General features: G+C 38.5%; 1 protein-coding gene across 2 annotated transcripts in view; it reads left to right on the forward strand.

The window, feature by feature from the left end:
* The window catches only part of SLC38A4 (solute carrier family 38 member 4), a 63,249-nt gene that overhangs the window by 46,246 nt on the left and 4,556 nt on the right, over nt 1-12,447 (forward strand). For both annotated transcript variants that reach the window (XM_072146837.1, XM_072146836.1), the window contains exons 11-15: nt 119-198; nt 2,821-2,921; nt 4,933-5,057; nt 9,296-9,440; nt 11,937-12,034. In XM_072146837.1, the coding sequence (XP_072002938.1) occupies nt 119-198; nt 2,821-2,921; nt 4,933-5,057; nt 9,296-9,440; nt 11,937-12,034 (549 nt within the window). The remainder of the gene's footprint in view (nt 1-118; nt 199-2,820; nt 2,922-4,932; nt 5,058-9,295; nt 9,441-11,936; nt 12,035-12,447) is intronic.

Genomic DNA, 12,447 nt, shown 5'->3' on the forward strand with positions numbered 1-12,447 from the left:
TTTCTATCATTACAGTAAATACATCACATTTACATTACAAAGTATGATAACTGTAGAAACTTATAAAGTATTGCAACTTTGCTTCAGGATAGTAACTGGCCGTCTTTATATCTTACAGACAGCTTATGCTATTCCTATACTAGCCTTTGCTTTTGTGTGCCATCCAGAGGTCTTACCAATTTACAGTGAGCTGAAAAGGTATGAATTTAAATATTAAAAATTATATGTAACATATGTGAATGGGATAGGAGAACGTCCAGAAGAACTAAAAATAGATCCTTTAAAGAAAACCTGTCAGGTCGATTTGGGACACTAAACCAACTACAGGAATTTATGGACCAGTAGTTTATTGTCCAAAATCAGCCTGTCTGTAGGTGCAATAAGAAAAAACAAACATTTATACTAACCTTGTGTGAGTCCAATGCGGCTCATTGGAGTCACATCTAGAGTTCTTGGCGCCAGTGCCTTCTATACCAACTCTTCAATGAAGCCGTCATAGCACCCCAGCTTCATTGTGTTTGTGCCATACTTACATCACCTGTGATGTAAAGCCAGTATGGACTATGCTAGCACTGTTAAAGCAAATTTACCATCAGGATGAAGGATTGTAAACCAAGCACACTGACATACTGGTGTGTACCCCCTTTGTCAGGTTCTTCTCTTCTTGTAGCATATTGTGCTCTTCTTTTTAAGAAATAAAGGCTTTAATATTTATGTAAATGAACCTGATTGAATCCAGGCTCCATTGACATCAATGGAGCCCGGAACCCCTCTGGTTCACTTGCATAATTGTTTAAACCTTCTCCTGTAAAAATTAGATCCTAAAATGCTAAAAGAGGGGGCACACACCAGTATGTCAGTATGCTTGGTTTACAATTTTGTTTATCCTGGTGGTAGATGTCCTTTAACCCCTTCACACTCTGCAACGGATATATCCGCCAAAGAGCTATGAAGGGTGTATGAAGAGGGCTCATGGGCATATTACTTTATTGAGATCACTGCTCCCTTGAATGTCAACCTGATCGGTTGCCATGACAGCCTCGGGTCTTCGTCAGACCCGAGGCTGCATGGTTTCTGAAGATTCATTACAATGAGCCACTATGCAATCCTATGCAAAATCCTATGCAATCCTATGCAAAAACGCTATATACTGCAATACAGTACTATTGCAGTATATGGTAGGACTGATCAGACCATCTAGGGTTAAAGTTCCATAGAGGGTCTAAGAAGTAGTGAAAAAATTTTTTTTTAAGTTAAAAAAATTTATAAAATATTAAAAATTCAAATCCTATCTCTAAAACTGATATAAAACTAAGTAAACTGTAAAAATCAAAAACACAACAGGTATCGCTGCATCCCAAAATTCCTGATCTATCAAAATATAAAAACGGTTATGGCTGGTGGTGAACCACATATTGGAAGATAGCGCCCAAATGTCCAAAATGCGACTTTTACACCATTTTACAACACATAAAAAATTTAATTAAAAAGTGATCAAAGTGTTGAACAGGCCTCAAAATGGTAGCAATGAAAATGTCGGCTCATTTTGCAAAATATGACACCTAACACAGCTGTGTAATCACCAGTATGAAAAAGTTATTAGCGCCAGATTTTTGACAATGTATTAAAACGCAATAAAACCTGTAAAGTGACCCCAGCAGCTTCCCAGTACACTGCTTGGAATAATAAATAACATCACCGAGAAGTTCAATTTGTTAAGCACAAAATAAGCCCTCACACAGCTCTGTACATGGAAAATGAAAAAGTTATGGATTTTTGAAGGTGTAGAGCGAGAAATGAGCGTAAAAACCCTGCGTTCTTAAGGGGTTAAAGCATCATGTAGGCCTTGAGAGCTCTGGACCATGTTGAGTATTAAAGTTTGTAATGGACAAGTGGTCATAGACAGAGCTCATATAAGGACCTGTGGATCGTTTAGTGTTCCAAATGGACCTGACAGGTTCCCATAAAAGTTGGAGAGTTCTTTGTTAGCAGTTTTGGGGGTTGCATCAGCTTCACTTCAGAGAGAGAGAGAGACATGTCAATTTAGCAAAATTGTGTATGATTTAGCATGTTGGCTGCATGACTAAATGAAGCTGCTTCTCACATATAACTAGTTAAGAGAAATGTGCTTATGAGTAAGATAAAAGTACCATATATACTCGAGTATAAGCTGACCCGAGTATAAGCCAAGACCCCTAATTTTACCACCAAAAACTGGGAAAACCTATTAACTTGAGTATAAGCCGAGGGTGTAGGATACAGCCAACCCCCATGTAGTATACAGCCAGCCCCCATATAGTATACAGCCATTCCCTGCCAAAAAATATAAAAAACTTAATACTCACCCTTCGGTGTCCGGATTGTTGGCGCGGGTCCCAATCTTCAGCAAAAGGCTCCCGATCTTTGGCGTGGGTCCCGACGGGTCCTCTCCTTTCTTCTCTCGCCGGCAGAGTCGCATCCATGCGACCTGCCGGGGGGCGCACAATATGTTGTGGCAGTGTCGCCGCTGATGACGTCATCAGCGGTGACACCACGGCAGCATAGTGTGGACGCGACTCTGCTGGTGAGAGAAGAGAGTAGAGAGAAGAGGAGCCACCAGGACCCGTGCCGAAGATCGGGAGACTCACGCTGAAGATCGGGACCCGTCCCAGTGATCCGGACACTGGAGGGTGAGTATTATACACGAGTATATACGGTAAATGGTGTACAAAGAAGGATAAGGAGCAGCAATAGTCTAGTGTCTAAGCAGTTATTAATTTCCTTATTACCGCAAGTGAGTCTCATGATATTCTGACATGCAATTTAATTACCTCCTTCTAGCCGTTCCCGGAGGAAAATGCAGAATGTGTCTAATGTGTCAATAGCTGCAATGTTGGCCATGTATCTCTTGGCTGCACTGTTTGGTTACCTTACATTTTATGGTAAGTCAAAAAACGATTATCTAATATAATATGGCTTTATAGTGGATAATATTAATGGTGGGAAAAGGTATTATCTTTTATATAGACATTAGGCCAGAGGAGCTACAATAATAATATCTTGTTTTTTTTTCTAATACTGATGCAAGAACTTACTGTATCCCATTCCTACTCTATTATTTTAAAGGGGGTTTCTATGGTTAGCAGGTCCCTCACTTGTAAAATTATAACAAGCATTGTGACCTAAATCGGGTGCTCTATACCAGCAGCACATCCTGCAATGACATCACTGCTGATGTCCTTTCATTACACTTTGGGCTTTATGGGAAACAACAGAAAATATGTTTACTTATCAAAGAACAAAGTATAGGAAAAAATCCTTGAATGACCCTAATTTAATGCACACTATATAATGTTAATTATGTTAATCCATACATATAAATTATATATTTGAGCTTGTTTCATGATTTTCCGAGTTTTGTCCAGATCACATTTATTTTACCCAAGCTCTTTGCTGGGATTGACCTTATGCCAAGGTTCAATCTCTGTGTGGGTTAAAGAACTTATATTATTATAGTAGCCAAATGCTAATGTTGACAGTTCTCCCAATTTCTCATAACTACACCAAACAACATCAGGGATCATTATGACCTCAGAACCATGATGCGCCAGAGTTCATCCAAAGATACATCACACCCTTTTAGACTATCTATAACATTTGCAGCTATGCACTTTGGAACCACTTGGGTGCGCCACATGAATGAAAAGAGGTTATGCTTATTACATTAAGAAATAATGTTTATGCTGCCCATTGCAGTTGATTTAGTTAGGCAATATATTCCATAAATAACTTTGGACACAGCTATAATAATGGATATTTAGAAAACAAACATATGTTGGAAATTTACTTTCTTCAATCCATACTTCAAAAACTGTTTTAATAAAGTATCTTTATATATATAGCACTTATTATACATCTCATAGGTGGCTTTAAACTATTGGTAATAGATGTTTCAAATTCGTATGTTAAGAGACAGGAAGTATAGTCATTTACACAACATAGAAATACAATTCTGGGAATAAACAATTATGGATAAATGACACATTAATGTCCTCTAACTCATTGGCAGTGTTCTGGCAAATGATATGTAATGTAAATCAGTTCAGAGCAGCTGGCCATTTGGTGCCATAGAAATCTCAACATGTAATTGCTCAATGTAACATCATCTCCAGTTCTTCAACTTTCTTCAGCTATGTCCTTCATTCGGCATCTTTTTGATGGGAACTCATGAACTTAGAACACCTTTGTACTTCACTATGCTCGACAGCATGAAGTTTGATGCCCAAAATCTTAAGATGGAATGGGCCCCGTCGCTGTAATTAAAAAGTGATTTATTGCAATTGTACTACAGAGGGATGTTTTACCTGGCGAGATGCACCCAAAGATATCACAACAGATATCATAAATAGTGGCATTGGCAAAGTTTTAAAATGTTCTCGTCCACAGTCTCACACAAATACCTTTTTAAGTTTTCTAAATATGAAAGTACACAGTATAAATAGAAATAAAACCAAATGAAGATGTAGTGATAATTGGGAGATCATTAAAGACATGTCTTTATATGTTTTATCTTGACCTCTGCTCCTGCGTACAACTCTTAAGATATATAGATCCTTAAAAGGGGTCTTCACACTAATCCATAAGGCCTAACATGCTGATCGGTGGGGGTCTAAGTGATGAGACTTCCACAAATCACAAAAATGGGGGGTCCGACAGGGTCCCAGGTATCCCCCGAAGAATCCTCGTCGCTCCTGGAGATGAATGGAGCAGATGGCCACAAATGTCCGTTCTGCTCCATTCATCTCTATAGAACTTTACAAATCTCTACAGAGATTTTTGAGTGCAGCAACTTGATTTGTAGGAAAACCCTCTTAACAAATTACTTCCTAGGTAATAAAAACAGTAAAGTGATTATTTGTTAACCACATTGTATTGTTTAATTTAATCCTGCAGGAGAAGTTCAAGATGAATTGCTTCATACTTACACAAAAGTGTATAAGTTTGACACCTTACTTCTATGTGTGCGTCTGGCTGTACTGGTGGCTGTGACCTTGACAGTACCAATTGTGTTATTTCCTGTAAGTATTTTTATACATTTAACTTAAGTAAAATATAGTGGATAAACTTATGGACAATAACGGAGGACTTTTGAAAGTATCCTTTAATAACTGTTTTTTAAAATTCACTACTGATCAGAAGTTATATGATGGGAATCTATATACTTTGAAGCAGTACTATATAATATAGCAGATACTTTAAGGTATTTACATTGAAAAAGGTTTAAATGGCATGAAATTAGTTTGTAGAACAAAAGACAAAAGGTTAAATGTGATTCATCGTTATTAATATTACTTGTTTTAATTGATATATCATGCTATATGCTAAAATAAGGGAACTGTTATATACAGTTGGTACGGGAAGCATCCAGACCCCTTTACATTTTTCACTCTTTGTTTCATTGCAGCCAATTGGTAAGATCAAAAAAAAAATTCTCATTAATGTACACTTTGCGGCTCGCCTCAAACAGAAATGATCATGGGATTTAGACCACTTTTTCTTACACATATTTAACTCACATTTGCTTCTGATCCTCCTTGAGATAGTTCTACTCCTTCTTTGGAGTCCAGCTTTGTTTAATTTAATTAAACTGATTGAACTTGAAAAGGAAAGGCAGTCACCTGTCTATTCACAGTGCATGCCAGAGCATATGAGAATCATGAGTTCTAAGGAACTTCCCAAGGAGCAGAGATACAGAATTGTGGGCAAGGTTACAAAAATAAATTTGCAGCACTCAAGGTTTCTAAGAGCACAGTGGCCTCCATAATCCTTAAATGGAAAAAGTTTGGGATGGGCACAACTCTTCTTTGACCTGGCCATCCTGACAAACTCAGCAATTGAGCGAGAAGAGCCTTGAAAAGAAGAAACCCAGGATCATTGTGCCTGAGCTCCAGAGATGCATTAGGAAGATGGCAGAAAGTTCCATAAAGCCAACTATCACTGCAGCCTTCCACCAGTCAGGGCTTTTTGGCAGAGTGTGCCAACAGAAGCCTCTCCTCAGTTCAAGACATATAAAAGCCCACATATAGTTTGCAGAGAAACACAAGACCTCCCAGACTATGAGAAATAAGATTCGCTGGTCTGATGAGATGAAGATTGGACTATTTGGTGTTAATTCTAAGCGTTATGTGTGGAGAAAACCAGGTACTACTCATCACCTGTCAAATACAATCCCAACAGTGAAACATGGTGGTGGAAGCATCATGCTATTGGAGTGTTTTTTCAGCTGCAGGGACAGGACAACTGGTTAAAACCAAGTACAGAAATATCCTGGTTGAAAGCCTCTTCCATAGCGTTATGGACCACAGACTGGGCCGAAGGTTCAGCTTCCAACAAGACATTGACCCTAAGCACACAGCTAAAATAACAAAGAGGTGGCTTACAAACAACTCTGTGGCCGTTCGTGACTGGCCCAGCCACAGCACTGACATAAACCCAAGTGAAGATCTCTGGAGAGACTTGAAAATGGATGTCTGCCAATGTTCACCATTCAACCTGAGGGAACTGGAGGGAATCCCCAAATCCAGGTGTGAATCATTCCCAAGTAGACTCATGGCTGTCCTAGCTCAAAAGATGCTTCTACTCAATGCTGAGCAAAGGGTCTGAATACATATGTGATGTTTCAGTTTTTGTTGTTTAACAATTTAGCAAAAATATATACTTTTCTTTATTTAAAGATGGGGGGGCAGAGTGTACATTTGTGAGAAAAATTTTTTTTTTATGTAAATGAGATGGTTATTTTTGGCTATTTGTTAAAACATCCTAAAAACTAACAAAATCTATTTAAACAATAAAACTTTTTTTATTTTAATAATTGGATGCAATGAAAAAAAAAGTTACAAATTTTAAGTAAACTTTGAAGTGAAAAGTTTGTACTTCCCATACCCACTTTAGGTGTGCAGTTCAACAGAAATGAGTTGGAATAATCATTCTTATCTATAGTGCCCTCTGCTGTCGTGTTAGTAGATCATTTTCAATGCAATAAAACCTCTTGAAGTAGGGTGAACATTTTTAGCAATGGCTTTCAGAGGAGCATTAGCTTTGAAGATTTAAGGCAGCTGTTGGCTTGTTATGGCAGTATTGCCTTTCATGTGTTCTAAATATAATCTTGTCACAAAAGTTAAACATGTTTGCTCAGACACTGGTGCAATGTCTCATAGAGGTATACTGGAAATGTATCTAACATACAAATGTTAAAATAGTAAGTATTCCACGTTAATGTTGTAAAATATTGCATAGTACCCATTGTCAGCCCTTCAGTAAAGGCAAAAGAACATGTTTTACCTGTCACTCTGGATAAATGTTGTCAGCAGGTAGTAAAAGCTGATGTTGAAGAATGTGAAATAGCTTACAGGCTGACACAAAATATCAGTAGGCACATTCCAAGGTGATGGGATGGTGTTTGTAAATATAAAATCTTGTACTCCTTGTTCAATTTAATTTGGATGGACTGTTTACTCCCTAAACCTGTATAATGTTGTCTGAGCAGTGGTGAGGGTCTGGTGCTGCTACCTGATGGGATTCTCTTTTCTTCTCTTAGTTCTGAAAACACGCGCTCAGGATAAAAGAAGCAATACATTGGGGGGGGGGGGGGCACAGTAGGTTACTATGAGCCTCATGACTGACCACCCCTGCAGCATTATAGATTATCTCATAGAGAGAATCCTCTCCTGTTACATTTATACATGTTTAATTACATGTGTTTGAACATGGGAATATCATGTATGCATTTATATTTATATAGTATACAGTTAACAGGGGTGGCAACTTCATGTTTTTTGTAATGTGTGTGTATATGCGGGGCCGTTTAAGTATCCTAAGAACAGAATAAAAAATGAATGTCTAGCCATGCTGAAATCAGTGGGCTTAGCCGATATTATTTTTGTGTGACCTACTCCAGACCATACATATTGGTGAACCCCTATTATCAGGATTGCTTTGCTTAGCAAATCCGAGAGGTGGTCAATCTCACTAGGCTCATGAACTGGGATGTTCATCCCTGTGTGCCAAGTTCCCAGCAAACGGCCAGGTACTGCTCCAATTGCTCCCCCTAAACCGCCTCCACGCCAAGTGGGCGTAGAGGTGTGTGAATGGGGCGTGGCCAGCAGCTCAGTGTGTCGCCACATGGTAAAAAGCCTTGCTAGGGTGGACTTTGCATGCAAATGCCATTGGCGCAACCCCATACAGATTTACCAGAAGGGAGGGACTATCCGCGTCATACGCCACTATATGATAAAGCCTTCCCTTAAAGTTTATTAGAAGGATTTCAACAAACATCTTCTCATAAAAGTTTCACTTGTATAGCACATTATGTAAACATTATTGACACAGTGTATCGCTCATAGAAATATTTGGCATGTGCCCTTATAATTTCAAGACTAAACAAGTTTCTTCATTTCCACGAAGTGAGCGCATTCAGCAATGTCTTACAATTATCTGGTGGAAATGAATCTGAGTTTCCAGGTACAAGCGTCTTCCTCTCCACACCCATACCATGTGGTGCATAGTAATTGAATCCTTTAAATGCTTTTAGTGAACTTTCACCTACTTCTCTCTTCAGTTACACTGTGCTCTACACTATTTTGTACGTCCTGCTTAGGTCACTGAGTCCATCAGTTGTGTAAATGCAGAAAAGAATGTGACGTGTGCCAGGGAAATATTTTGGAGCCTATGTGTATAATAGACTACATATAAAGTATCTTTAATCATTGACTTAGATCAGTATGTAGTCAAGTAACAAAAGCTATAGAGACAAGTGGCAAGGATTATAGTATTTTTCTTTTGCTCTATTCATACCACATTCAGAAACGGCAATAAAGTTTTTTTCCCAGCGTCTAATCACTATTATAGAGGTGTCTACTGTACTATACAAGGATGCTAGTGCTGTGTCATGCACCTGCTAAAAGGTGCTGATTGGCCTGAGGAAAGGTTCTGTAAACTTTTGCCCGGGGGCTCATAAGTTTTTATTATGTCCCTGGACAGGTCATGATATTATTATATTGTTATTTTATCTATATGTGTGTTGTGCTGAGATACTTTTCAAACATCTGATTGCTGGGGGTCCAACTGCTGGCACCTCCAGCAATGGCAAGAACGGAAGCACTACATTAACTTAGAGACTACAGGAGAGAACTGTCCAGGGAATATTGTGGGTGCCATAAATGGGACAATGATAAACTCTCCCCACCTGATTTCTTGAACTTCATTAATGTTTCATACGTGAGATCTTCATATAATAATTTCCTTATTTGTTTTCCAGATCCGTACATCAATCACTGCACTTTTATTTCCTGGAAGACCATTCTCTTTACTACGTCATTTCCTGATAGCACTTGTTCTCCTGGCCTTTAACAACACTCTAGTTATATTTGTGCCTACTATCAAGGATATCTTTGGGTTCATAGGTTGGTTATCATCTTTTTTATATAGTGATTTTTTTTCTATATATAGGCCATATATTTGGGTAGGTAGACTGTGTTTCCATTACATGAAGATACTACTAGGCCCAACATTTTATATACAATAACAAAACCACAACAAAGGGACACTACAAAACCGTCAACATATGTACAATGAACTGTTTTGTTGTCCTGTGGTCCAGATGCTCTAAGCTATATGCTTGCTTTGGCAAGTTTAACGCTGGTTTTATGCATTATGTAATACTTTGCATATACAATTACATAAGGAGGATACAACTTTTTATGGATATAGTTGTACTAAAACAAATTAAAACTAAAGTAATTGTAGACCAAATGTCAAAAGATACTCTTGTAGGCAACATTCTGTGTATGATAGCTTATGAGGAGCGCAAGATGAGAGATTAACAGAGCACCATTTACCTACAGAGCCTGTGTGTAGTTTCTAAATGCATACCCAGTATCTGTACCTGAACAAATTGTACCCTGCTACTTCCCACGTAACATCCTGAATTTAAATAATAGCCATATCTAGAAAATTTTTGCATCAGTTTAACCATATTAGGCTTGCATTTTAAGGAACGTTTTTCTTATAAATGGTACCAATGCCTTTGTGCAGTTTGTCTCACTAATGTGCACTTGGTGCCAGATAATCCAATAATGCACACTCAGTAAATCTGGTCAGTTTTCTGGGTGTGCACACAGTTGTACCCTGTTTTTTTTGTGCACTTTGCTTCATGCTGTTGGGACAGAATTGTGTCGCAGCTCAGTAATAAATGTATTGTAACTTCAGAATAAGCACAACCATGCACTTTTAGGTGCACAGTTTTCTAAAGTATTGGACAATAAGCAACCGCGACACAAAAGTGTCCGAAACACTTCATAAATACACGTGCAAGCTCTAAAGACCTTCTTTTTAGAAGGTAGACAAAAAACTGGCACAGACACAATGGCCCGTATATATGTTAACTGCCATAGTGCAGTTTGTCTCACTAATGTCACAGATTTGTTTTGCCAAACAAGCTGGTGAGCAGGTTATCTTTTTTCTGCAAGCACAAAAGACCCTTTTATAAAGAGCACCTTTCACCACGTCACTTATATGGAGATTAGCATATATTATGTTTACAAAAATGCAATGTTACAACACAACGTGATGCAAGTGCAATATAAACACGATCTAAACGCCATATAAATGCAAACACCACGCAGATATAAACACAAATGCAATGCAAGCTCCGTAAATGCGAATGAAAAGCAAACGGGTAAATGGGACATTAATGTAAATGCCATGTAAGCGTAAACACAATGCAACGCAGCATAAATGCAAATGTTGCTGAAGCATAAACGTGAGACAAACACCATGTAATTGTAATTGCAACACAAACGCCACTTAAGGGTAAGCGTAATTGAGACTTAAATGCAATGAAAAGGAAGCAAATGCGACACAAACGCAACATAAACATATGCGTCAACACAGCACAAATGCCATGTAAGTGTAAATGCAAACTCCATGTAATTGTAAGTGTAAACACAACGCAAATGCCATGTTATAGTAAATGTGACGCAAATGCCACATAAGCCTAAGCGTAAATGCGGCGCAAACATCACGTAAACGTAAGTGAGATGCATATGCTGTTTAAGTTCGACCCACACACCACATGAATGAGAAGCAAATGCTGTGTAAGCGTAAATGCAATGCAAACATGACATAAACACTAGAAAGAAAATTCAAAGTGCCACTGGATCTGTGTAATAGCCCCTACAGTATTATATGCTAATCTACATACAAATGAGGTGGTGAAAGGTCCTCTTTAAGTGAAAACTTAGACAAAAACAGGTGCAGACACAATAATACATCTGGGTCAATGATATATCTGGGCTAGTGGGGCATATATGACAGCCCCACCACTGCATATTCGCAGCGGGATACATCAAGAGGCTTCCGCCTTTTGTTGTATTGGGGCGGGAGGCTGCGAAGCGTTTATCCTACGCAATGGCATATGAAAAGTCGCTCCCCCCCCCCCTTCACGCCCCACTGGCATGGATTGGGGCAAAAAATCGTAAGTGCTAGCAATAAGCTAGCATTTGCAACTATTTCAGGGCCTCTGCGCCACTGACGTGGTGCAGAGGTCCTGATAAATATGCCCCAACAATATGTTTAGAAACTGTCAGAAAACTATTTGTGGTAGGAATGAAGACTAAAGCAATTCTGCCATTGTTTTTAGCTGCTCATTTTTAAGGCATTTCCTGTGTGTTCTAGAGTTATATAACTTTATTCTTCAGTAGAGCGGTAGCAATACCTAATTTTCGTAGATACCAGTGAGTGTCAGCTGCACCATGAGGACCTTGAAGAATATGATCAAACCCAGAGTATTCTATATTCATTTATATTTATCATTAAAGTCACCCGTGTTTATTAATAAATAGTATAAAAAAAAAAAACACCTCCATATTAAATGTGAATCATGCTTTTCTTGTTAATAGGCGCATCAGCAGCTACTATGTTGATCTTCATTCTTCCGGCAGCGTTTTATTTACGAATAGTGAAAAAAGAGCCTTTTCGATCACCACAAAAAATTGGGGTAAGACTTATTAATTGACCATTCCTTTATACTTCCAATATCGTCAGTTCTATGTGTATATACCATAGGCTGTAACACAACCTTAAATCCAGCAGAGGGCGGACAAAGCATAATGTAAATTGCTTTTGCTGTATGTGAAAGCGTTAATAAGAATCAGGTTTTGGGATTTTTGAGAATAGTACTGAGAATTGTGCCCACCAGCAGTTGAGTTGCATCTTTCTTTCACAAAGGGGCCATAACCTCCATCTAAATATATATAATATATAAAGAGGTTTGATAGGACCCCTACTGACATCCAGCACCAGGAACACATGCTTTGTTGGCCGCCTAGCTGTGCCTCTGCATAGAGCCTCATGTAAGGCTACTGTACAAACTACTTTCTTAACATTTATTATTATTTATGAAAAAAATAT

The sequence above is a fragment of the Engystomops pustulosus genome, chromosome 4 (genome assembly GCF_040894005.1).
Source record: "Engystomops pustulosus chromosome 4, aEngPut4.maternal, whole genome shotgun sequence".
Taxonomy (NCBI): Eukaryota; Metazoa; Chordata; class Amphibia; order Anura; family Leptodactylidae; genus Engystomops; species Engystomops pustulosus.